This window comes from Varanus komodoensis, unplaced genomic scaffold (genome assembly GCF_004798865.1).
Source record: "Varanus komodoensis strain SLA01 unplaced genomic scaffold, ASM479886v1 scaffold64, whole genome shotgun sequence".
Lineage (NCBI taxonomy): Eukaryota > Metazoa > Chordata > Lepidosauria > Squamata > Varanidae > Varanus > Varanus komodoensis.
Genome location: NW_025336273.1, coordinates 1,852,657 through 1,878,471, shown reverse-complemented (window position 1 = coordinate 1,878,471; position 25,815 = coordinate 1,852,657). Strand labels below are relative to the sequence as shown.

Genomic DNA, 25,815 nt, shown 5'->3' with positions numbered 1-25,815 from the left:
TTATTTGTTTTTCGGCGCCAGGCGAAGACCTTTTTATTTAAACATCATTTTAATTGTTAATATTATTTGCTTATTTTATCTGGCCAGGGCGACTTATTTTATATTGTTAATTTGTTTTATATTTTTAATGTATTATATTTTAATTTATGTTGTGAGCCGCCCCGAGGCTTCAGCGAATGGGGCGGTATAGAAATGTTTTAAATAAATGAATAAATATTGCTGACAGGGAACAGGCAAGTCATTCTTAAAACAGAGGCTAAGTGGCTAATTTTTTATTCTCCCAATATTTTAACAGTTAATGGGTTTGATTCTTGTCTTTAATCATCAGCTATCGGATGCAGTGCTGTCGGTTGTGTTGTCATGACAGCTTTGTTTTTGGTTTTTCCCCCGTTTTTTGTAAGCCACCCAGAGACTTTTAGGATTGGGATGGCATATAAAAACATCTAGATAAATAAATAAATAAATAAATGTCTTAAACACATACGTTTAAATAAATAATTCAGGCATAAAAATGTTTTAATAAAATAAATAAATAAAAAGTATATGGCACTTGGTTTTCATGCAACGTGTTATGGAGCCGGGAGCAAAACGGGGATGCACAGTCTTCATTAAATGCATTCTGCAAGCATTTTGCAGATTATCAGATGTTTTCTGTTCCGTTCTGTTGACCACTTATCGATGAAGTTCGATTTCATGCAAATGCATTTGCACTTAAGCAAATTTGCCGACATGCGTATTTACACTACCAAAAGTGCCTAAATCTCCTGAAAATGTGCAAAATACCCTCAAAATGCACATTTTCACTCTTGGATGGGAAATGCCCGCTTTGGAGAAAATGTGCAGTTTAAGGAACTGTGAGTTTCTGGTTGTGGGTCTCTTAACTTTCCTATTTTTAATTTTTATTTGCCTAAAATTATGAAAGGAAAAAACCAACCAAAACAAAACCCAGGGCTGCAAGTCCACAGAATCCAGGTGAGTTAGGGACCGTGGGATTCACAGAAATCTGGCCTCCTTTGAATTTGTGGGCCCTTCCAGCATTCTAAGGGCCAACGAAGCATCCTTCGGCCCCGGAGTCCAACAGACACCTAACTGCTTCATTGCCGTGCCAATGCGCCACCCAGGACATGCGCAGGCTTCCCGTTTTCTTGATGCGTCACATTAGTGAACATTGGCGTTATTTATTCCATTCCTCTAGCACCTGCCAGCCCTCTCTGGACGCTCTACAGCCCGTTGAAGAAGAGGAAGGCGAACCGGAGGGGAGGACGTCCGCGCACCCACCTCTCCTCCGCCCACTGCCGCAACCGCTGCTGCGCGCTGGGGGAGTGCAAGGAGAACCTGTCCATGGGGCGGAAGTGCTGCTTCTCCGGAGACAGGCGCCTGCGCAGTTGCTCCAGCTCGTGCTCGTACATCAGCCTCTGCCGCTCCAGCGCAGAGCGCTTCTCCTCCTCGTGCTGCTGCTCCAGGCTGTGCAGAACGGACTGCATGGGGTCTGGGTGGGCAGACAGGGCAGGCAGGTTGGCAGTGGCTCGGGAGGCCGGCGGGCTCGACCGCCGGCCGGTGCAGGACGTCAAGTCACCCTGTCCCACTCGGAGGGCTGCCCAGTTTCGCCTTGAATGTCCCCAGTGTGGGAGAGCTCCCCATTCTCCGGGTCGCTGGTCCCACTGGCATATTGCTCTAACCATGAGGAAGCTTTTCCTGGTGTCCAGCCTGAATCTGGGTTGTCGCAGCTGGACTTGATTTTTCCCTGTCCCGCACTCCGGCATCAGCAAGCAGAGATCTTGGCCTTCCTCTCTGGGACAGCCTTGGAGGTGCTTATGGAGGGACATCATGTCCCCCCTCAGCCTTCTCTTCCCAAGGCTGAACATGCCCAGTTCTCTCAAACTCTCCTCACAGGGCAGTGCTTCCAACCCCTGGATCATTTTTGTTGCCCTCCTCTGGACCCTTTCTAATTTTCCTGCATCTTTCTTAAATCTTGGTGCCCAGAACTGGACACAGTATTCCAGGTGAGGTCTGACCAGTGCGGTGTAGAGGGGAACTAGTATTCCCATGATCTGGAAGTAATACTTCTATCAACGTATCCCCAAATCGCATCCTATAGGGGAAGGCAGGGCAGGACGAGTGGGAGAGAGCACAGAGAGGGGAACCTGCGCCACGGGGCTGAGGCACAGCCGCAGTGCTCCTTTTCTCCACTGACACCCAAAAAGCAGCCAGCTGAGTTTTAAAAGCAGGCCGGAGGTACGAGCTGCAGCTCTGTGGGAAAGCACCTACTTGGCCTGCCCATGAACCCCCTCAGATACCTGGCACCTTTTGGAAGGGCCGGGCAAGACTCCTGGACTGAATCCTGGGCAATGCCGGGTGTGCCACACGCCCCTGGGCAGAGATATCAGAAAGTGTTCCAGCTGCGACCTGGTAGCAGGTCAGTATGAAGCCTGGGGCCACTGCAGGCAAACACCGCGAGGACTCCAGAGTATCTCAGACAAATGGCCTTGAACCCTTTCTTCACAGAAGGGAGGTGGGGTGCAAATCGAGTCAGCCCCCCAACTGTCTGGGTGTGGCGTGCTGTTTCCTCCCGTCTGGCCACACGGCAGCCTGCAGATTTGCTTGTAGGCTCAGTTCAAGGTGCCAGTGGTTACTTGTAAAGCCCTGGACCAGCGAGCGTATCTTTGGGATCGTTTGCTCCCACGCAACCTCCCTCCCAGCAAGACTGTTGCAAGCGGCCTCCACCCCATCCTTTGGCTGGGTCTGGGTGCAGGGCCTAACCTGGGGTGGCCCCAAACTGTGGAATGTGCTCTCTGTGGAGGCTCACTGGGCAACATTAAAATATGCTATCAGACGGGAAGCTTTCGGGGACTGGCTCGCATGGCCTTGGCCACAGCTACATGTGGGCCACCATGCCCCCATGTCGGTGAAATGCTGCGCATCCCCCAGAGAGCTTCGGCTATTGGGTGGTTCAGAAATAATTGACTATAATTACAATAATTGTCCTTGCTGTGATCTTGCCCCCCGCCCCTGCTACCAGCTTTGATCTTGTGCTTTTCCTGCTGCATTACCTCATTTATCATGTTGACTCTTTTTAGGAAATACAGCATGCAGGTTTTATCAAACAAAACTAGAGATGCACCACTCATTATCATATCCATCAGTGCTGAGTCCCCAGGAAACCTGATCGGAAAATGAATGCGGGCCAAACATTTCGGAAACACTGCTTATTTTCCCTGCAAAAAGGCAGCCATGGGCAGCTGTGGGTGTCATCAAGGAGATGCTCTCTCCTAGAGGTGAGCCTGAGGCCCGGGAGGCCTGGTCACTGGTCCACAAAAACTGGTCGCCCCCGTCTGACCCTCCTGCACACCCCAGGTGCTCTACAAGGTCCCTGTGTTGGATTAATGGGAGCTCCTTGCCAGCAGACTTGCGGATGGGGAAAAGATTAGAAACATAGAAACAGAGTGAGTCAGAAGGGGCCTCCTGGGTCATCCAGTCTGACCCCCAGCTCCAGCCGGCTCTGCTCATGACGTGCCCACCATGTGCACGTCCAGCCTGTCCTCAAACACCCGCACCGATGGGGCCTCAACCACCTCGCGTGGAAGCCCATTCCACACCCTCGGGGTCCTGACTGTCAGGAAGTATTTCCTGGCATCTAAGCATTATATCATCAACATCATCATCTCATCATCATCATCAACATCATCATCTTTATACTGCCTCTACCAGAGGCGCCCCAGATGGTTCACAACCTTAAGTCCCCCCTCCAGATTTCAACCAGACCTGACCCTGCTTAGCTTCCAAGATTAGGCAGCAGGAGGCACATCAAGGCTATGCGGAAGCTCAGAGGTTCTCCAGAGGCAGGAAGTCTGAAAGGCACCGAGCCGCAGCAGGGCAAGCCTGTCGCAGCTGCAAAATCTCTGAAGGTTTTTAGGAAGCGCAGCACTGTGCTTTCCCAATGGGCAGGTGGACCTGCAACGCCCTCACCGTTTCCGAGCGCCTTCATGGTCACCTCCATCTGGGCATATTCATAGCTGAAGTTGATCTCGCTCGATACTTCACTGGAGCTGTCCCCGTCTGTGTCCAGCTGCTCGGAGCTGTTGCTCCCTTTCATTGAACTGTCTTCATCCTCGGTTTCTACCTTCTTTTTCTTCTTGGGCAAGTTCAGCCTATCCAAGGGAAGGAAAGCGTCCCCACAAAAGGATATAGTGATTGTTGAGGCATTGGAAAGAAGGGCAGTCGGTGATACGGTAAGGGCGGCACATTCCTTCCTTCCTTCATTTATTTATTTAGAGTTTTTATATGTCGTCCCGTTGCTTAACGCCTCGGGACGGCTTACATAAACAAATATAATACAAAAAATACAGATTATACAAATTAACATCCAGGCCAAAGTCCAGCTGCCTCTCCAACATGGTGCCTGCAAAACTTTTCATGCAGGAAACGTTCCGCCCTATTGCACCCTTCTTGAAGCGGGAAAAGGCAAGGCCGTGTTGCTCATCTCCACAGCCAGGAGGGCCCAGAAACCAGTCCTCAGACGATGGCTGAGGCAAGGCTTTATGAACTTCACAACCCCCAATTCCCCCATAATTTTAGCCAAAGCAGCCCCTCACCCTTCTAAGAACAGCAGCTAAAGAGGCTGCCACAGAAGTTCAGAGGACTTCCACGCTTCAATCAAATACACCTTAAAAAAAGGAGGGAAGGGGGAAATGGAATTAAGGTCAGACATCCACGACAGAAGGTCTAAGGCAAAACTGTGTCTGTGAATGGACTGATTGACACCACTGCTTGAGGAACCAGACGTCCAGCAGACTGCGGAGCAAGAGAACGGGGCCTTGACAGCCGGATTGAAGGGACTCAAGCTCTCCTGTCTGCCAGAGGGCACAGAGACCCTGCGCCAGAGATCAGTACACAGAGAGCCCAAAGAAAGGAACAGGGAATGGTGGCCTACCTGAAAAAGTGATTGTTCCCCCACAGAATCCTGTCTCCGTGGTGCAGCTGCGTAGGGCCCGTCACAGCCGCACCATTGACAAACGTCCTGCACAGGGGAGAGGAAAGCAAACAGTCACCGTAGTGCCGAGCCGTCGACCAGCCCCCAACCCCACACCCCCTCTCCCAAAGAAGTGTGCGTGACAGGTAGAGAGGTGTGGCTCCGTGGGGGTGGAGGGACAACACAGAGGACCATAAATAGTTGGCGAGAGCACAGAACATGTCCCCCCTCCCCCATTTACAGGTACATCGCGGCTCCCAGAGCTGAGGAAGTGGCAAACTTTTCAAAAGCTATCATTGCCTGTCTCGATCCTCTCGGGGCAACAATGGAAACCCCACAAGATGAAGTTCGGTGCAATGAGAAAAGAGCAAACGATGCATAAAAACGCGAGCGCCAGCAGAGAGGGCTCTCGTCTGCTCAAAGCTACCAAACCGCGGCAGGTACAGGCCAGAGCAGCCCAGTAAAGGAGGAGCAGGGGAGGCCAGAGGGAAAAAGGAAGCCTTCAGGGCTGGCCTAAAAGTTTGCCCTGTGCAAGTCGCCTGTTTCCCTCCCCTGACCTCCCCAGCCACGCTTCAGCAGCGAGCAGCGAGCGGCACCTCGGGACGGGGCTCCCTCTTGCTTCTGGGGGCCTGAGTGTGTGAGCTCAGCCCTGGACACGCTGGAACTTCTGGGCAGAGCAGGGAGTGGCAGGCAGGCAGGCAGGCAGAGAATGTCTTTCCGTCTCTCTTTTTTTTTTTTTGACGGAATACATAAACATTCTCAGCCAAGAAAACCCACGGGTCTGGCACTCTCGGCCACTTAAATGAATGCATAAATTTACTTTGTCCAGAAAGGAACAGGCTGGCAAAAAGAAACTCAAGAGGGGAGGCATGGCCTCCAGGATACGAGACAAGAGTCCAAGACTCCGTCCTGGAATTGTTTCCATTCTCCATTTCAGTCTGAGGGTAAAAAAAAAAAAAAAAAAAAAGACCGCCAGGTACCTAGTGTTCTTCTGCGGCGTCAGCATAACCTGTCCATCCAAGGTGATGTCTATGATACAGTGCTCAGGAAGAATCCCCATTCCACACAGCTGGATGTCCTGGGAGTTATCCGACCCGATCAGGGTGTGTTCCTGCAGAGAATCCCAGATCGGGGCATTAAAAAGCAGCGGGCATGTGATGCCAGTGTTTCCAGGGGTGAAGCCCCCGGGTGCTTTTGGACTGCAGTTCCATCAGCCCCAGCCACCAGGGCCAACAGAAATGGCCTAGGGGAGCTGTGGCCCTGGACGGGGCCAGGTTACCCAGAACCAAGCAATGGATTAACAAGGAAAGGCGTCCGCTGAAGGGGCGAGAAAATTAACAGGTATAAATCAAAATTAACAGGTGTGCCTGGAGACTGGATGCTAGGAAAAGAAGGTGCCACATGGACCTTGGCTTGGGATGGTGTGGTGGGTGCCCCAAATGGAAGGCCTCTCTCTGGGCAGGGGGCTTGCGAGGGACACAGGGCCCGGCCCCAAGGAAGGCCTATGCGGGCAGGCAGGTGTTTATCAGGTGAGCTGCCCTTCAGCTACTCTGCAAGAGCCTCTTCACAGCTACTCTCCCTCACCCCGAGGGAGATCGTGGTTCCCACAGCTGACTAGGCACATGGCGCTGTACCTATTTGCACTGTGGGTCTGATTCTGAGCCAAGAGGAAATGAAACAAGGGCCTGGAAGCCGGAGCTTGAATTTCAGAGACTGAAAGCCATGCTCGTTGCGGAGGAGAACTAAGAGGGGAGGAGGCCATGCGTGTGAAGCTGCCCATCCTAATGCCCCCCTCATCTTCGGTGGCCACAAGCATCTCAGCAGACATGAGAACTAGAAACTTGGTGGGGTGTTTGTCTTTTAAATGCAGCCTCTGGCTATCACGGAGCTAGGGAGGCATACGATGCCAAATTCTGTGGTCACACTGATGAAGGCACAGCACACAGACACGCACGGCTCTGCTTACACGCCATGCAAGCCAATTCAAGCAAGCCTCCTTCTGAGTCAAATTTCAGCTACTCTTCTCAAAGGCGAGGCAAACCTGCAGTGCAAGGGGGACGCTGGGCCAAGATGAAACCGTGAGTGTTTGCAGAAAACCCCAGAACAACGTCCACCGACAAATGTGGCCAGAACAGGTAATTCTAGACTGCTTGTTAATTGCTTCTTAAAAAATGTGGCCGTGCTGGGCAACTCCAGCTAAAAAGGACATTGTTTCGTTCTCATCAGAACAGGCGTTCAGAGCACTCGCTGGCTTCCTCCCTTGCCTTCCTGCACCCCATTTTCTTGAGCTCCCACGTGCAAATTATCAGGGTGCCAAGAGGAAACCTTATCCCCAAGCAACTGTGCCAAGGCCAGCCCTTGAACTGGGCATTCCTGCTGCATATTCATGCTGAGCGGCAAAGAAACAGAGGCACCGACAAGGGCTGCTGGGGGTACCAGCTGACGAAGCAGCTTTCGCTGGAATGCAGACGCCTACACCGAAATTCTCTGGATCCACCAGAACGTTTCACATCAGCCCCTCTGCGGCTCCTTCGCGAGCAAGAGGGTTGACTGAGGGTTTTGCCAGCTCAGGCGCTACTTCTGTCCGGGGGCCGCCCTGCGGCACAAACAAGACGACCAGTTCCCCCTCTTTAAGTGGTGGTCCAATTCCTCTTGAACTGTTTTCCGGGCTGGTTAAGCTTTGGGGGAGCTTGCAAAGATTTATGGGGACCTCAGGCCGACGCAACTGCTTGTGGAACTGGCGGAGAGACTGCAGCGCTGTCTCCCTGTAAGCCGGCCCTCCTTCAGCCTTTGGACCCCAGCTCCCAACATCCGCGATTGTTGGCCAAGGTGGCTGGGGCTGATGGGAGCAGGAGTTCAAAATACCTGGAGGGCACCCAGCCCGGGAAGGCTGCTGAGCATGAGCGAGCCCCCTAATTGGGCATGGCTTAATGCCTCATTTCCAAAATGCTGGCTTTTAAATCCCGTCAAGAGGTCCCTGAGTTAGGGCAGCCCTGTGAACGGATAACCGATTGCAATATGTGCACAGAAGCAAACCCTGATGAACAGAAACCAAGATGGCTGGGAACCATGGCTTACTGCAATCTCGGACTGCACAAGAGATTATAGAGCGCAGAGTGACTGTGGCTAGGAAATCGATCATGCGCATTCCAGCTCAGCTCTTCTGCTCCCAGCTCCAACTCTTGAGGACCCTGTTTCCCCGAAAATAAGCCCTAACCAGAAAAGAAGCCCAAGCATGATTTTTCAGGATGCTCACAATATAAGCCCTACCCCCAAAATAAGCCCCAGTTAAGATTGTCAGCCAGACGGACGCGTTTAGTACTTCTGCTGCAACAAAATTCGGGATTTGGAGAGTTACGGCGACGTTCCAGAAGAAGATGGCATGACTGCATTTGAATAAATGTAGATTGTTGTACATGAAAAAATAAGACATCACCTGAAAATAAGCCCTGAAGTGTCTTTTGGAGCAAAGATTAATATAAGACCTGGTCTTATTTTTGGAGAAATACGGTAGTGACATGGGCCTACCCTACAGGGCTATTGTAACAAGCGCTCGAGAGTATGAATGTGAAGCTTTTAGAGCATTTAAACTTCATATAGCATTTCCCCCTTAAACAGATTGAATTCAAAGTTTGAAGTAGAATCCTAGAAAAGTAGAGATGGGGGGGGGGGGAGGGAACGGCAAAAAGGCCATTGGATTTACCCTCTTTGCTCAGTGCAGGACTCCAAGTTAAACCCTCCCTCTCAGACAGCTTCCCACAAGGCTTGTTTGTAAGGAAACATGACTTGCAATTGGTACACGTGTAATATTAAATAATAGTCAATACAGGTTTTAGGTTCTTAACAATACAAAGTTAGCTATTTAGATAACTATCACTTGCAAATAGATTTGGTGTGCATCTGTCGACAGCAATTAACAATTCACAGTGCAACATAGAAACATAGAATCAGAGCGAGTCAGAAGGGGCTTCCCGGGCCAATTAGTCTGACCCCCAGCTTCAGCCAGCTCCGCTCATGACGTGCCTACCATGTGCATGTCCAACCTATCCTTGAACACTCTCACTGATGGGGCCTCAACCACCTCCCGGGGAAGCCCATTCCATACCCTTGGGGTCCTGACTGTCAGGAAGTGCTCCCTGGCATCCACACTGAGCCTTGGTTCCCTGAGCTTTGCTCTCTTGGAGCGCGTCTTGCCTTCCTCTGCAGGGGAGAACAGGTCTCTACCCACCTCTGTGGGACACCCCCTCACATACCTGTATGTCGCCAACAGATCCCCTCTGAGTCTCCTCTCCTCCAGGCAGAAGAGACCCAGTTCCCTCAGTCTCGCCTCATACGGCTTCCCCTGCAAACCGGCCACCAACCTTGTGGCCCTGCGCTGCACTGACTCCAACCTGACTCTACCCTTCCTGTAACGAGGGGCCCAAAACTGAACACAAGAGAGGTCAACTCATAAGTAAGTACCATGCAGTGCACTGGGGGCTTCCTTCCCAGGCAAATGAATTAGTCTAGGAATTATGAAAATGGCGGTGCTCCATGACGCATGAAAAGCGATTAAAGTCGTGTTGGTGGTCCTTAAGAAAAATACCAGACCCACAGCAGCACTGGCCATCTGAGCATTTAGAAAAGTTGCGTCTGGATCTGCTTTGGTTTTACATGAGGGCACCTAAGCAGAATCCCCGTGGACGTCTCACACCTGCGGTTTTGGCACAGCCTCACGCACATGCGCTCCTTTTTCACCTTTAGGTAGTAGACCAGAAGTTCATTCAGTGCAGGGTCCGCGTTCAGATTCACCAGAAAGCACTTGTCGTCGCCGACTTTGATCCCAGACGACTGGAGAGAGATGCCCAGGCTTTCGAGCTGCTTCTGCCGCTCCTACCGAAAAGGAGAAGATGCAGATCAGTCAGGCCTGTGTGTCTGTGTGAGCCCATCAGGTGGGCTGGGTCAGGGAGGGAGACAGCGCAGCCCACGACTGCTCCTGGCCGCCAGGTTTCCTCTGGCAGTCTTACTCGTGGACATCAGGAAAGCCACCAGTGAAGGCCGGGGCAACCGTGTCCAGTGCGAACAGCACCGAAGCATGCTGAGCGGGAAGCGGGAAGAGGAGGAGGCAACCAAAGATCCACGTGGAGCCCTTGTGGGCTGCCAATGCAGAGACCAAACCCCCAGATGCTCAACTAATGCAGGAAAGGCTTGTAACAAAAGGGTGACTTGTAGGATTCTGAAGCCAAGCACAAGCCAAGGCATGAGACACAGAGCTGGGTTGCACAGCTTGGCTTTTCAGGGGTTGTTTAACCCATGGATGGCAGGGGTGCGAGCAGGAGAGAGGGGGAGAGAGAGAGAGAGCAGCACACGGCACTTTTCCCACACTCATTGCTCCCAGCTTCTATCATCTTTAATCAACAACTCAAGAATATCCCATTTCTGCGTTATTTGATGTTAAGTCTGATCCCAGAATTTTGGTTTGTTGAAAGAGAAGCAACTCAGAGTTATAACCCCACAACAAACCATGGGAAGGAGAAAAAGTCACCCATTTGCCTCCTGGACAAGTAGGAGATTTAAAAAATAAGAATTAAAGTGTTACTCTTGCACAAGTTTGTACAGAAGCTGGAGAAAAACTGAAGACTTATAATAAACTGCTCCTGTCTTGATCCAACAAATTAATCTTTAGACATTGAACCGTATCAGTACTGCTTTCTTCCTTTCTCTCTTTTGCATGTTCCCCATATCCAGGAGGACTTACAGTAAAGCTCTTGAAAAAACACAGTGAAATATTGCAAGGATATAAAGTTAGGCCAGATATGTAGAGATACACGGGGAATATTCTTCAGGTTACAGGAAGCTTGTGCCCGGTTTTGTACATGCCGTTTGCACAGCTAATTACTGGAAGCTCCATGCATCTTCTCACAAATCGGTGCTTTCACTTTGGGTAAACTCTTTCATGACTATCAACTGAATTCTTTGAGCCCCTGCCTCTGCCCCTGCCCCTCCCCGCAAGATAAGATGTGCTGCATTTCCTGGTCAGCTTCGATAATCCAATTAACTTCTGGATGAATCATATGAGACCTTTTCCTCCCTGCAAGCTATTTGGGCTGAACTTTTTGAAGGCTGTTTTATATATGCAAATTAAAATACTAAATAAATAACCCAGGAGATGGAGCAGGTGGTTCTTAAGCATTTCTCTCACCAAGAAGTCTAGCCTGAAAAGCAGCGTTTTGCTGTTTGCATATGCTAGAATAGCAGACAAATGAACTGCTATTCTCAGCTTTGCATGAAGTGCCCTACAGGTATACCTGCCTACCAAGGCAAATGTTTCATGCACCTGATGAAATGGGCTTCGGTCCATGAGCTTTTCTGTCCCAAGAAACAGGCTGGTCTTTAAAGCAACGCCAGACCTTTTGCTGTTTTTAGCAATAGAAGAAACTATCCTAGGAATGAAGGAAAAGGCTATCTAAGGGAGCACAAATGGATTCCCATAGCTGCGAATACCAAGACTTGCCATAAAAGGGATTATCTGGCCGGTGAAGCACCTGCCCTTTGCCCCAAGCCAGCCTGAAAGCAAAGAAGGCAGACCTGTGCAATCTCCTCCGTCTTCCTGAGCTTCTCTTCCCATGTCACCGTCATCTCCTGGATAAGTTTTTCGGATTCCTCCAAGCGATCCTTCAGTTCCGGAGACTTCATAGCCTAGGAAATGTGGGGAGAGAAAGTGGAATACTGAGCGGTCCCTGGAAGGACAACTCAGTGGATGAGGTCTGGTGTCCTGCCAATTCGGTTATCGCTTGTGATCCAGATTTCTGGAAACCCCGAGCCACGGATGGTGTGCTTAGCCACCAGCGGCAGCGATGCGTGTGGTGGGTGAAGGTGCCTGCATGAGAAAGCTGAGTGCTCAGCGTTTCTGCATCAAGCCGAGGAGAACCGGGTGCAATGGGGCAGAGCACAACCAGGCTGCAACGGCCGCGTCGTGGGGGTGCGGGTTGGAAGCAACTATTCCGCCGCACTAAGGAAAGGAGGTGGAGGTTTGCCGTTTCTCCGAAGCACGAAAGAGTCTTGCCGTAGGAGGGCCAAAGGTCCATCTACTTTTCATGGTGCCCAAGCAGAAGTGGAGACTTCTAGGAGGCCCACGAGCAGAGCCCGTGGGCAAGCGGCCTCGCGGCCGACGGGATCCGTCCAGCTTCTGCACCACGAGCGCAGGCAGCATCCCTTCTCTGCAGCTTGATCGGCTGGGCGCAGAGCCAAGGGGAAGGGCAGGCACCTCGCTTCAAGGGCCACAGGCTGTGGTCTGAGCAGATGGACTGCAGGTGCCACAACTACTCATGAGAGGCTCGTGGAGAAGGAAGCGGCAGAGCGTGCCTTTCTGGACAGAAAGGGCAACACGGCCAGCTGTTAAGGGCCGTTTCATTTGTCTTCATTATTTCATTACTACATTTTTATGTGCTGTCTTCTGGCAGGACCCCGAGGCTGTGCGCATGGTTCTCACAACGGCCGCGCACAGCAGGTTAGGTGGCGAGTCAGGTGGCCCAGGTTAAGTGGGGCCTAGAACCTGAATCTCCCGAGTCCCTTCCGACCCTCTTACTGCTGCTACACCTTACTGGGGGTTTGATTGTTTCTTAAATTTGTGTATTGTCCCATAGCCCAGGAGATCTCTCGGTGGTTTACAATAAAATTCAATAAAACCAGCCATTTATCAATAGAACAAAATAATAATACAGTAAAAACAATTTAAAACCACACAGAAATTTGGCAGTAAATGGCAGAGGAAAATGAAACGGAGGCATGAGATAATCAAAGATAAAAGCAATGTTAAAAACCAGTTTAGCCACCGTGGCACCAGGAAAATGAAAGGGTCTTTGCCAGGTGCTGCAAAGAAAGCAGTGATGACACAGGGAAGCCTCCCAGGGAAGCGTATTGCACAGGTGAGGTGTAAACAAAGAGAAAGTCCTCTTCCCAACCATCACCCCCCTCTCTGCCTTGCTGGGAGGCTCTTGGAGAAGGACCTGCACCCATAACAGGGGAGGGACGCATGGAGACAGATGTTCCTGCAGGTAACCTGGTCCCAAGCCGTTGGAAATCCCTCTGTTGCCTTGGCTCTGTGCTTTGGGTCATGGCTCTGATTGCATGCGCTCTGCACTGGGCTGCATCCCTCTTGCCCTCAGCCCTGACGTGTCGCCATCCCCAACCAAGGAAAAGCAGCTCCGGGACATGAAGTGAACACCACCATGCCTTGGCAAGGGCTTGGCGCCCTCAGGACATGGGGGACTGAGGTCTTTGTGCCATGCTTGAGACCAGGATATCTGAAGGAGCGCCTCTTCCCTTAAGTGCCCTCACGCCCCTTAAGATCCGCGGGAGAGGCTCTGCTCCGGGAACCCTCTTCTTTAAAGGAGATAAAAAGAACATCTACCCGGAGCAGGGCCTTCTCTGCGGTGGCGCCCAGATTATGGAATGCGCTCCCTGGAGAGGTGCACCTGGTGCCAAGTTTATATTCTTTTTGGTGCCAAGTTAACCGCTTTTTATTTAATTGCTGTTTTAAAAACTAATATTTTATCATTGAACAGTCTCTGTCTTCTTTTTTTGTCTTTATGTAATCTTTTATTTAATTTGTTATTTATAAACATCATTTTATCGTATTTTAATTTTATGTATCGTGAGCTGTCCTGAGATGCCAAGGCATGTGGTGACGGCAGACAAAAGTTTTAAATAAATAAATAAATGTGGGCACTTGCAGCCCGGAAGATTTCAAAGGTACCAGGTTGCCATCCCTGGTCACACGGACTGGCCCTGGCTCTCCAGGGAGCGAGGTAAGAGTCTTCCCCAGCCAGGGGCAATTTTGCAGTCATTGCATACGCTTGGGCTACAAGCCTTCCACTGCATCAGGGTAAAGCTGAAAACCAGACACCCTCCTTGGTGTGGACACGGCCTTAAAAGCACCTCTCCAAGATAACTCTTGATGTTGCAGTTCGCCTAATTCCCCCGTGCTGGGATTGATGGATTACAAAGGTGTCATCAGCAATGGACTTTGGACGACCAGTTCGGACAGATGGATCTCTTTTCCAAAGAGAAAAACCGAAGCCCAAACTTTCTGAGAACAGACATCTGAGAGGCCCGGTTAGAACAACAATGCATGTTTGAGAGTGCTCTAACAAGGAACAAATTAGAGGACTGTCACTCTATTTAAGCCATCTTAGCTGCTTAAACCATCTGGGTTTTGTACATAATCGCACAGAAGTACACTCAAGGAACACAACCCACATTTTAAAAGCTGGTGCCTTCACTGGAGCAGAATCCAGTGAAAAAGAGGAATGCAGGCGCTTTTTAAGTAACTAGATTCATGAGCAAAATCTACTGCGAGATTCAGTTGCCAGAGCAGGTGTGGGAGAATTTGCCTGGGATCTTCCAAACCAGCTAAGCCGAGTGACGGACCTGGAGCTGCAGCCCGATCCTACGAGGGCAGGACCTACCTCGGCTTTGGTGAGCTGCTCCCTGAGTTTCTCCACCTCCTCCCGCAGTTCCCGGATGATCCGGGCGTTGGGGTCTTCGTTCACCACGGCGTGGTTGACGATGTTCTTGGCCCGGTCGGCGTACCGCAGGGTGGAAAGCGTCTCGTCATAGTTGTCCGCCGCTGGGCTGACGGTGGCCACCATGGCGGTCTTGCTGTTGCCTCCAAGGCTGTCCTGGGAAATGAGGTCAGGCAGGAAGAATTTGGGGGGCTGGGAAGGTTTCTGATGGCCAAGGGGGTCGATTTCAGCAGGTCGGGACTGGCCCTTGGTTTGTGCTTCTCGACACAAAGCAAGCAACCGCAAGCGATTTCCTTCTGAGCAGCGACTCCCTTCTATCCCTTCCCACAGTGGTAAATCACAGGATCCTTCCTATCTATCTATCTATAACATTTATATTTATTTATTTATTTAAAACATTTTTATGCCGCCCCATTCGCCGAAGCCTCGGGGCGGCTTACATCACTAAGTTAAAATAAGTATAATATAAATTAAAAATATAAATATTAAATTAAAAATACAACAATACAGTATAAAATAAGCCGCCCTGGCCAGATAAAATCCAATAATATTAACAGTTAAAATGCCACTTGAATAAAAAGGTCTTCGCCTGGCGCCGAAAAACAAATAACGACGGCGCCAGGCGGACCTCTCTGGGGAGCGCGTTCCATCTATCTATAACATTCTATCTATCGGGAGTCGGGAAGCTTTTCCTGATGTCCAGCTGGAATCTGGCTTCCTGCGACTTGAGCCCACTGTTCCTCGCCTGCGATGACTGGGAAGAGATCCCGGCCCTCCGAGTGGTGCAAGTATCTCCCCCAGGATTCTCTTGTCGAGGCTAAACATGCTCAGCTCTTCCGGAGTCCCATACAGGACTCTGTTTCCACCCCCGGATCATCTCTGTTGCCCTCCTCCCAACCTTCTTCAGTCTGTCTCATCTTTCTTAAATAGTGGTGCCCAGAAGTGACACCGGACACCAGACGGGGGCTCGCCAGTGCTGGGAAGAGGGAAGCCGGCACTTGGGGCGGTAGGACCTTGCATGGGATGGCTCCCCTACTCGCTCACCCTTCTGGTCCATACATTCTTATCTGTCCTGAACTGCCTTCAGCTCTCTTGCCACACACACACACACACACGCACACGCACACGCACACGCACACCACCCCTCGCTTTGTTCCTGTTAGCCGAGTGATATGCCCATCCCTGTTTAATTTCAGAAACAGGAAAAAAGCAGGTAAACGCACGGCGAGAGAAGGGGGGATTGCAGCAAAGTTATGGTTTTATTATGATTTAATGAAAATTCCTTTGGAGGCTGGAGTGGCTAGGAAGCATGGTGGAGGTGCAGAAAAGGAAGAATTGCTTCAAATCGTTGGACTATTGTAAGGTGCTTTACGTGGGGCTGCCCCAGATACTTCAGCTGGTTCAGAATAGGGCAGCCAGGATGTTAACAAGGACCGATAGATATGCTCATATAACACCAGTCCTTTGCCATCTATAGTGGCTACCAGGTGAAGTCTGGGCCCAATTGAAGGTGCTGGTGATGACCTATAAAGCCCTGAATGGCTTAGGATCTGGATATCTGAAGGAGCGTCTCCTTCCCCATGTGCCAGCCCAGCCCTTAAGATCTGGGTTGGAGGTCCATCTTTGGGAGCCCTCTTTGAAGGAGATCAGGAGAGTGGCTACCCAGAGCAGGGCCTTCTCAGTGGTGGCACCCTGGTTATGGAATACTTTCTCCAGAGAGGTTCGCCTTGCACCAACACTTTATCCTTTTCGGCGCCAGGCCAAACCCTTTTTATTTCCCAAACATTTTAAGGTTTAAATTATTTGAATAATATTGGGGTTTTATGATGCTACGCTTCACTTTTATTGTCAGACTGTTCCGAGACTCTTGCTAAGAGGCAGTATAGACAAGCTTTAAAGAAAGAAAGAAAACCTCAGCAGACCAGTCAGGATGGAGCAGCAGCTTGAGGTAGGAGATTCTGCTCACAGGGGCTGCTGGGATGCAAGGCGAGAGAGGGATGATGGGGAACCCACGTTGCTTAGGAAACCACATGGTCCCCCAATCAATCAGTGCAGATCTGCACACCACAGAAATCACGCGGGGTCGTTTACCACGGCGTATGAACCCCGTGCATGTCTTCCAGAACACCATTTCTTGGTCCAAAAGGCAAGTTAAGAACATAAACAGAAGCCCATGCCCATCAACTGGAAACGTCTACCTGCAAAGCGAGTGCTTTACCTTAGGAGAGGGCTCTGTCTCTCCCACCTGATCTACTTTGGCAGGAAAGGCAAGGCAGGTAGGTGCGGGGGGGGGGGCAGAGCAATTGCAATAAACAAGGTGCAGGCGATCAGCCAGATTCATATACTTCAAGCCGTCCACAAATCTAGGTCATGAACTGCCAATGGGCATTGTTAACATAGTTTTTAATCTGTGTTTTGCCTCACTGGTAATTGCTGTGGTGAATTTAAGCTTTTCATAACAACCCTCATTAAGGCCAGGGCAGAGGAACTGGAGTCTTTGGTGCAGATGTGGGAAGCCCAGCCTCGAACCAGAGCTCATGTTTTTCTGCCTAGCTTGTCTGAAAAGGATGCGGGTAAAAGGTGGAGACTCGCAAGGGGAAAGGAGTAACATGAATTAAGTGTTGACATACGCCACAGCAACAACAGAAGTCATCACATCAAGCTTTTATCTAGCACACTCCCAAGATGCAAAGGGTTTCAAGGACAAGATCGTCCTTGAATCAGCCCTGCAAGGTAAACTGGTATTACTGCTACGTTAGCCATCGCAATGCAGTGGCCAGACTAATAAGTGGGACCCGTAGGCCTGAATACAAACCAGTTCTGGCTTCTTTGCACCCGGCCGCCTGCATGCTTCCAGCCCCAAGGTCCCACGCTGGCTTCGACCAATAAAGCCTCATACCACTGAGGATGGCGATATTTGGAGCCTCTTCCAACCGCAAACTCCCTGGACAACACTCAGCATCTCGGGCGACGCTGAGAGTATCTTGAAGTGCAGCAAGAAGGGGAAAAGTTCTCTCCACACTAGCTTCCCAACTTTGAAATGATGGCCTGCCTAGCCATCTTTTTGGCACCAGGTCAAGAAAGCCTTTAAAGACATCCAGGGATATTCAAAGGCTGGAGGGGTTTCCCTGTCTCAGGTGTTCTGCATCTGTTTCTTTTGGTATTTGGAATTTATTTTGAAACGTGTGCATTTTGGAAACAAGATGGAATGCCGTTGTCTTGTTTTTATGACTCACGGTAAATTCTCCGGGTGATGAAAGTGCAATAAATAGCCAGTATTACAATAGGGCAGAGACGAAAGTGCTTTGAACATACAGCTCAATCAAAAGGTAAGACAGGTTGGCTTCCTGGGTCTATATTACCTACTATATTACCAGAACCTGGGGTTTTTAAGTTTGCAGCGGAAGGCCGACCAGAGGTGGATTGCAGCTGCAACGAACAGCCAGCAAGCTACACCAGCAGTCCTCCCAGAAAGATGGAGAGTCAGGCACACGTATTATAGCCCGGATAGTAGATCCCCAGATGTTTGGGACGTCTTCCAGAAGTCTGTGCCAGCACGGCTGGAAGTCAGCAATGCTGGTGTGCAAGTCCTGAACAACTGGAGATGCACTTTCTGCATGTAAGAGGTTGTTGTTAAGCGAGAAAGTAGATAGCGGGCTGCACAAGCATAAACAGTGTTAACAGTTGGCGTTAACGTCTGAAACAAAACCAATAAAATTATGAAATCAAACAACCAGGCAGCTGCTGTTCTGCAAAATGCCTGGGCAGATGTTCAGGATCAGGGAAAGCCCAGAAAAGTAAACAGCAAGGAGAAGTTGTCCAAGGTTTCAGCTACGAACAGGAAATAAACAAATGAAATATTTGAGGGAGGTACTTGTGCAGGATGACTCAAGGCAATTAATTATAAGCTGGCACAGAAGAACTGGCAGCAAGTGAAAGAGCTGTAGATTCCGAGATGTTTTGATATTTCTCTCCACCCCTCCTTCACCCCAACCGGTGCCTGGGTACAAAGAAATAACCCATGATATCTGCTGTGATCTGAAACATGATGCCACGCATTAGGAATTCTGAGGCAAAGATGCGTGCGGTTTTCCAGGCAGAGTCCCTGGCCCCTCACTCCACTGTTTTGCCAAGAGTAGGAGCTGAAGGTCCAAATTTTCTGTCAGTCCAGGAGCAAAAGTCATTTAAAGGTGTAATGGAAGCTCAAACATCCACCATTTTTAACTCCAAAGCTTTAAGACACCTACGCAGAAGTGTCTTGGGTAGACTGTGGTCCTGGGAAAAGGGGCAGGGAAGCAGGACGCCATCCTTTTCTGGACAGTTTTCCAGCTCAAAAGGAGCTTAGGGCCCAGATCTTGAAGGAGTGCCTCCTTCCCTACGTGCCTTCCCGCCCGTTAAGATCTGGGGCAGAGGCCCTTCTCCAGGAACCCTCCTTGAAGGAGATCAGGAGGGTGGCTACCCAGAGGAGGGCCTTCTCTGTAGTGGCACCCCGAATGTGGAATACGCTCCCCAGAGAGGTTCACTTTATTCTTTTCGGCACCAGGAAAAAAAACCCTTTTTATTTTCCCATTATTTAAATGCTTAATTGGTTCTAAGGCAGTTTTATTTATTGGAAATTGGATGCTGTGCTCTGTCTTATCTTAATCAGTCTTGTCTTTATTGTAAAAACGTCCCGAGATGCTTGTAGTGGACAGTATACCCACGCGGTTAATAAATAAATAATTAAAACCCCACCCGGCAAGCGGCTTTCTCTCTCCCAAGGGGAAGAGGGCCTGAGGTGCCCAGAATGCCCCTCACGCCGTGTGGCGCCTCCCTGCAGCCAAAGCATTAAATGCCTTTGCCGGGCCCGAGTTGCCTCGGCTCGGATCTCCCGCTTGGCCCAGCCGATGTTTGCTGAAGGGTGCGGGGGGACGGAAGAGGAAGGAAAAGTGGAACGCTGTGCGATCTCACAGCTCAACAGCTGCCTTGCATACAGGAAGCCGCAGGTTTGGCCCCGGTGCCTCCGATTTAGTGGTCAAGGGATGGAGAATCCAAGCAGGCAACTCCTGAGCCAGCGAAGCAGCTTCCTCTTGCCTACGGCCGCTTCCTCATGAAAGGTCAGGCAGAGCGTCTCTCTCTGGACTCACCTAGCACCTGCTCAGTAACTCTTTGCTCTGAAACTGCCCCCACCCCACCCCACTCCTCCCACCTGGGCTCCAGGCTCTTGGCTCGCCGTGCTGGTGGCTGCCTGGCGAGATGCGATGAAAATCCCACCCTTTCCGCCAGTCATTCCAGTGCCTAAATGCGGGGGATTGAGTTTCTTCCTGCCAAAGGGCAGAATCCAGTTCTGGAGAAGCTCTTGCAGGCTGCACGGTGGCTAAGGGACAAGGGTGAGGCCAAAACACCAAAACTGCCGGCGTATTTTCACTTGAGGGCCTGTAGTTATGAAGGCTGGGGGAAAGGAAAGAAGGTCTTTGGGATGCATTAACAGAAGTATTACTTCCAAATCAAGAGAAGTAGTAGTTCCTTTCTGCTCCTCACTAGTCAGGCCTCACCTGGAATACTGTGTCCAGTTCCGGGCACCAAGAATTAAGAAAGATGCAGGAAAATTAGAAAGGGTCCAGAGGAGGGCAACAAAAGTGATCCAGGGGTTGGAAGCACTGCCCTGTGAGGAGAGACTGAGAGAACTGGGCATGTTCAGCCTTGAGAAGAGAAGACTGAGGAGGGACATGGTATCCCGCTAGAAGTACCTCCAAGGCTGTCCCAAAGAGGAGGGTCAAGATCTCTTCTTGCTGATGCCAGAGTGCAGGACATGGAATAACCCATTCAAGTTGTGACAACCCAGATTCAGGCTGGACATCAGGAAAAGCTTCCTCACTGTCAGAGCAACACAAGAGTGGAACCAGCTGCCTGGAGAGGTGGGGGGCTCTCCCACACCGGAGGCATTCAAGGTGAAACTGGGCAGCCATCCGAGTGGGACGGTGTAATGTGGTGTCCTGCACCAGCAGGGGGTTGGACTAGATGGCCTTCATGGCCCTTTCCAACTCTGCTATTCTATGATTCTGGGGAAGCCCAGAGGACGAGACTGGCACCCCTGGTGGACTGGATGTAAGCGGAAGGGCTGGGCTTTAACACTGCTGTCTTAAACGCTGCAAGGTAAATGCAGAATTGCAGGCAGATGCTTCCTCCACTCTGCCCACACCAATGCGTCATGTAAGGAAGAATGTGCTGCTGTTGACAAGCTGCCTGGCGCTGCTCTGCGAGTTGCCCTTTACAATGCGGAGCGCGAGTGCCCCGGCATGTAGGCGGTCGAAGGTCAGCACTGGCCACAGGGGAGGATTCGTAAACGGGCCCCTAGAAGGGCAGCCAAGCAGGCAGATGGGCTCACACTTTCAGTCCCTCCGCTGCCAGCAGATTATCCGAAGGTCACGAAGCAGCGCCCCAAGGCGACACTCTCACCCCGAATACCTCCTGGCCTGCAGGGTATGAAGGCCACACGCTGCAGCGGTCCCGTTTCAGCAGAGCAGGGCTGGGTCTGGTCAGGGGTGGGTTGGAGCCCGTGATCCTCGGACACACCACCTGGAGCGCCACGATGCCAGGCAGGTGTGCAGAGCATTGCGGACTGAGTCCGTGCATGCAGTGGAAGAGAGCGGCTGCGCCGCTAACGAACGTGCCATCACAGGAGAGAGCGACGATGGCGACACGGCACTTGCATCCTGCCGGTTTTCCTCTTGCAAGGGAGCCAAAGTGGCTTGCCAGGTTCTCCTGCGCTCCATTCTTGTCCTCGCTGCAGCCCTGCGAGGTAGGTGCCTGGGCCAAAATCACCCCGGGAGCTCCATGGCTGAGCGGGGACGAGAACCCGGACCTCCGGATTCCCTGCACACTAACCACCACACCGCGCTGATAGCTGCTAGTCGGCCTTCTACAGGGATGGCACATGCCCAGGGAAGAGGAGCGGGAGGAAGAGGCGGGTCAACTGTTACGAGCAGCCCTGCTGGATCGCACCCCCCGTCCATCCAGCCCAGCAGTCTGTACACACAGTGGCAAACCGGCTGCCCACAGGATGGGTGCAAGAGCTCCTCCTGCCCGGCTCCACAGCGACGGGGGGAACGCAGGCAGGCCGCTCTGGCGAAGGAGGGAGCACATGGCGAGCCAGGCCAGCTGCCACGGTGTCAGGATCAGGGCTGCTCCGGGGGCCAGACCCAGAGCAGCCACCACCGACTTTGCAGGGTCGGCCCCATGCCCTGCCAGAGCGCTCGGTGCACGGACAAGCGCCAGCTGGGAGCCCTCAGCTGGGGGGTGAGCTATGCGAGAGCCAGCTCTCCCCTTCGGAAGTGGCCTCGGCAACGCGGGTCCTCCTCTTTGCCGTAGTGCCCGCAGCCCGCCTGGCCCTGCCTCCAGCATCCTGCTGCCTCTCCTGCCTTGCCCCGCTGCCTCAGCACCGCAGGTCCCCGCTTGCCCTTGTGCCTGGCGCTTGCCTGCCCTGTCCCCTGCCCCGATGTGGCCCTGCCCTGCTCGGTTGCCGGCACTTGGACTCTGCTATTAAGCCTTGTGTTTGGACCCTGTCCCGGGGCCTCTGCCTCGTCCCTCTGGTTCTGGCCCCAGACCTTGACGCATAAGCCATCCGAGCGAAGAAGACGCCTCCAAACTCAGAGGCCGTTTGCCACCTTGCAGTGCTGGAGACTCCAAGGGTCGGAGGGCTGCCCAGCTCACCTGCCACGGCCAGAAACGGTGAGCCCGGTGATTACGCAAGGAAGCGAGGGGGGCGAAGAGCTCATGCCCTGCCTCCCTGCGGCACTGTGCTCCTCGCAGCCCGCCAAATACCCCCTTGCAGGACGGAGGTGAGCACAATCCTGCACGGAAGAAGGGGAAGCGATCCTGGAGTGGCTCGCTTCACCGCACATCCAACCCGCCTTTCTGCAGGGGGATGCATGGAGAAGCTGGCACCTGCTTTCCCCGCCGAACGGGGCTCCGCACAGCTGCCTGGTGGGCTGCAGGGGGGACGGAATTCTGCGAGGCAAGAAGGGCCGGCACTGGGCATCTGGCTTGTGTGGCCGCAGTGGGGGCCCTGCCTCCAAACTCCCCCGCAGCAGCCGTAATACTAGGAGCGGGAGAGAAGAGAGAAGGTCTGGGACTTTTCGGCAGTCCTTGCCTGCCTGCCTGCCTGCCTGGGGGAAGCAGAGACAGAAGCCACCCAAATAACTTGAATTAAAATGAAAGTCTGACACTAGCTTCTCTCATATAGGGAGGGCAGAAAGACAGACATACAAAATATGAGCACAGCTCACAGGTAATGTAATGACTGGACATGATTAGAATCAACTTAAAATGGTTAGGTCAAAACAGCCATTGAGTTGACGAGGATGAATTAACAATCCTCTTCAAAACTGATCGTTTTAAGTTAGAAATGACACACTCAGGCCCGTGATGTAGAAGCAGCCAAGAGTGAACGAGGGGGTGATTCTTCAGCCTTCTTGCCAACGTTCTGTTTCAGTTCCTCCAAAGAGCGGCCACTTTCTGCCGCTGCACGCAGCTTCCTTTCCAAGCGCCAAGCGATCCTCCTCCTGCTGCATTTTTCAGGAGAAAGATTGCGTGACCTCCTCCAACCCTTCCCTTTGACCTGCGATGGGCACACGCACACGATGACCTTCCCCCGCTGAGTGGAGGCAAAAGGGCTTATCATCTTAGCCAAAATCTCCCAAGTCAGCCATGACACTAGGTAAACGCGGGCTAGGCGAGGTCAAGAACTCATGAGAAAGGAGCCTGGGGTTGGACGGGTCGCAAAAGCCAGCCTGCCACTGTTTAGGAAGTAACCAGAGTGGAAATCCACAAAAAGGGGATGCAGGAGACCAGCAGATCTTTTGAGAAGCAGAGGAGTGCATTATTGGATTTTATCTGGCCAGGGCGACTTATTTTATATTTTATATTGTTATTTTTTACATTTGAACTTAATGTTTGTATTTTACAAACATTTTAATTTAATGTTATAATTTAATGTTTGTATATTTTTTAACTTAATGTTGTAAGCCGCCCCGAGGCTTCGGCGAATGGGGCGGCATAAAAATGTTTTAATTTATAAATAAATAAATAAATAAATCCCGGAGAAGCGCTTCCCATGTGAGCGGCAACAGTCATATTTGCAATGATTATAATTCTTCTGCTGCCGTTTGCTGTGGCTGCGCTTCTGCAGCCGCTCTTTTACACCTCCCCAAACAGACCTGTTACAGGTAACGGCACCTGCTGCCCTGGCAAGTGTGGACACGGAACACCAAGAAGGCTCAGGCCACGGCCGATCAAGGTGGGCAGTTCTCATGCTCTGGTCTGAAACAGCGAAAGACTGTGGACTTACTTTGAGTAGCCAGGTGAGCACGGAGTCCCGATACGGAACAAATTTATTCTTATTTTTGCCAGCAGCTTGGTCTGCGAGGGCGGAAATGACCAATCCGAGAGTGGTGAGGGACCTGCAGGGGAGAGAAATGGTACAGCGTCAGGCATCAGCAAGCGGAGAAGTGCTGCTCTGGTTCGTATTGTCGATGCTACGACTATATTGCATTGCATTTATATCCGCTGTCCTTCCCCTGGCAAAGAATCCAAAGCAGCTCACAAAGTTCTCCTGCTCTCCATGTTATCCCCGCAACAACAACCCTGGCAGGTAGGTCAGGATGAGAGTCAGCGACGCACCCAAAGACAGCTGACAGGCCACCTGGCTGAGCGGGGACTAGGCCCTGATCCCAGCGCTCTTAATGACCACACACTGGTAGCACCGTAGCTTCATTCCGGAGCCCAGCCATGCAGACAGTATCTTGTATTTAGGGGTGAAATCACCCAGTCCTAAACAGCGATCGCACCAAAATGAACATATAGGGAATTTAACCCCAAAACCCCTCTTGGTGTGTAGCTTTAAACGTATTACCATTAGTTCTTGATGAGGTGATAACAGCAAAATATGAGGGTTGCTCATTTTTATTCCAAGGGGAGTAAAAGGAAATTAACAAGTCAAAGGGAATGGAACCATAGAAGGGGAGAACGTGGAGAAATCAAGATAAGCCTTTTCTCTAGTCGATTCCCCTCTCACGAGAACTGAAATATCAGCTCTGCTTCTTTCTTTCTTTTCTTTCTTTCTCTCTTTCTCTCTTTCTCTCTTTCTCTTTCTCTTCCTCCCTTCCCTTCCCTTCCCTTCCCTTCCCTTCCCTCCCTCCCTCCTTCCTTCCTTCCTTCCTTCCTTCCTTCCTTCCTTCCTTAGGAGACTTCTATGCCGCCCCATTTGCCGAAGCCTCGGGGCGGTTCACATCCATAAATAAACTTACTTAAATTAATATAAATTAACAGTAAAAATTAAGTCGCCCTGGCCAAAGAATAAAATGAGTAAATACTATCAACAATTAAAATGACATTTGAATGATGTCGCTCACTGTCTTTCTCATGAACGAACAGGAGGGGACACGTGTGCCTGTGCCGCTATTCAACATTCTAAACCACAGAGTTCCTCATTAACAGAGCTTTACTTGTTGATGTTGCTGCCTTCCTTCAGCCTGTCTCCTGCCGCTCCCGTCTTGGTGGCTCTTTCACTGCCGGCTAAATCAACCAGGCTCAGTTTGCCCACCTTCTCGCCAGATGTCTGTGGAAGGAAAGGCAGATGTCAGGCTACCAACGGCTCACGTCTAATGAGTCATGCAGATGCAGCCCACCCTTTGGGAAGGAGAAGTAAAATTATAGCTTCAATAATGCTAGCTTGCCACGGTTCCTTATGACTGGATGATCTCTCCTGGAATACAGCGTTCAGTTTTGGGCACCCTGGTTTAGAAAGGATGCTGAAAAGCTGGAGAAAGTTCAACAAAGATGAGGAGGGCTTGGAAACTAAGCCTTATGACGAGAGGCTGAAAGAACTGGCTTGAGGAAAGACAACTATGACATGATGGCACTCCATGACGGCGACATCCAGGTATGTGAGGGGGTGTCACACGGAGGTGGGTAGAGAACTGTTCTCCCCTGCAGAGGAAGGCAGGACGTGCTCCCACGGAGCAAAGCTCAGGGAGCCAAGGTTCCATTTGGATGCCGGGAAGCACTTCTTGACAGTCAGGACCCCGAGGGTGTGGAATGGGCTTCCTCGGGAGGTGGTTGAGGCCCCATCGGTGAGGGTGTTCAAGGACAGGCTGGACATGTACATGGTGGGCATGTCGTGAGTGGAGCCGGCTGGAGCCAGGGGTCAGACTAGATGGCCTGGGAGACCCCTTCTGACTCGTGCTGTTTCTATGTTACAAGTCCCTCAAAGGCTGTCACAGAGAAGTAAAAGACCTATTCTTACTCATCTCAGATTGTAGGACATGGAACAACGAACTTAAACTACAGTGCACCAGGCAG

At 51.2% G+C, this 25,815-nt stretch overlaps 1 protein-coding gene across 2 annotated transcripts in view; it reads right to left on the bottom strand.

Moving 5' to 3' along the window:
• Window positions 1-25,815, bottom strand: part of KIF13B (kinesin family member 13B) — a 161,069-nt gene that overhangs the window by 65,315 nt on the left and 69,939 nt on the right. The window contains exons 9-17 of one of the 2 annotated variants that reach the window (XM_044450339.1): window positions 24,960-25,072; window positions 23,804-23,915; window positions 14,419-14,631; window positions 11,537-11,647; window positions 9,707-9,841; window positions 5,950-6,080; window positions 4,931-5,017; window positions 3,967-4,148; window positions 1,279-1,489 (exon numbers count right to left, since the gene is read on the bottom strand). In XM_044450339.1, the coding sequence (XP_044306274.1) occupies window positions 1,279-1,489; window positions 3,967-4,148; window positions 4,931-5,017; window positions 5,950-6,080; window positions 9,707-9,841; window positions 11,537-11,647; window positions 14,419-14,631; window positions 23,804-23,915; window positions 24,960-25,072 (1,295 nt within the window). Of the gene's footprint in view, window positions 1-1,278; window positions 1,490-3,966; window positions 4,149-4,930; window positions 5,018-5,949; window positions 6,081-9,706; window positions 9,842-11,536; window positions 11,648-14,418; window positions 14,632-23,803; window positions 23,916-24,866; window positions 24,902-24,959; window positions 25,073-25,815 lie in introns of those variants that run through there. The other variant, XM_044450340.1, reaches the window with a different exon arrangement.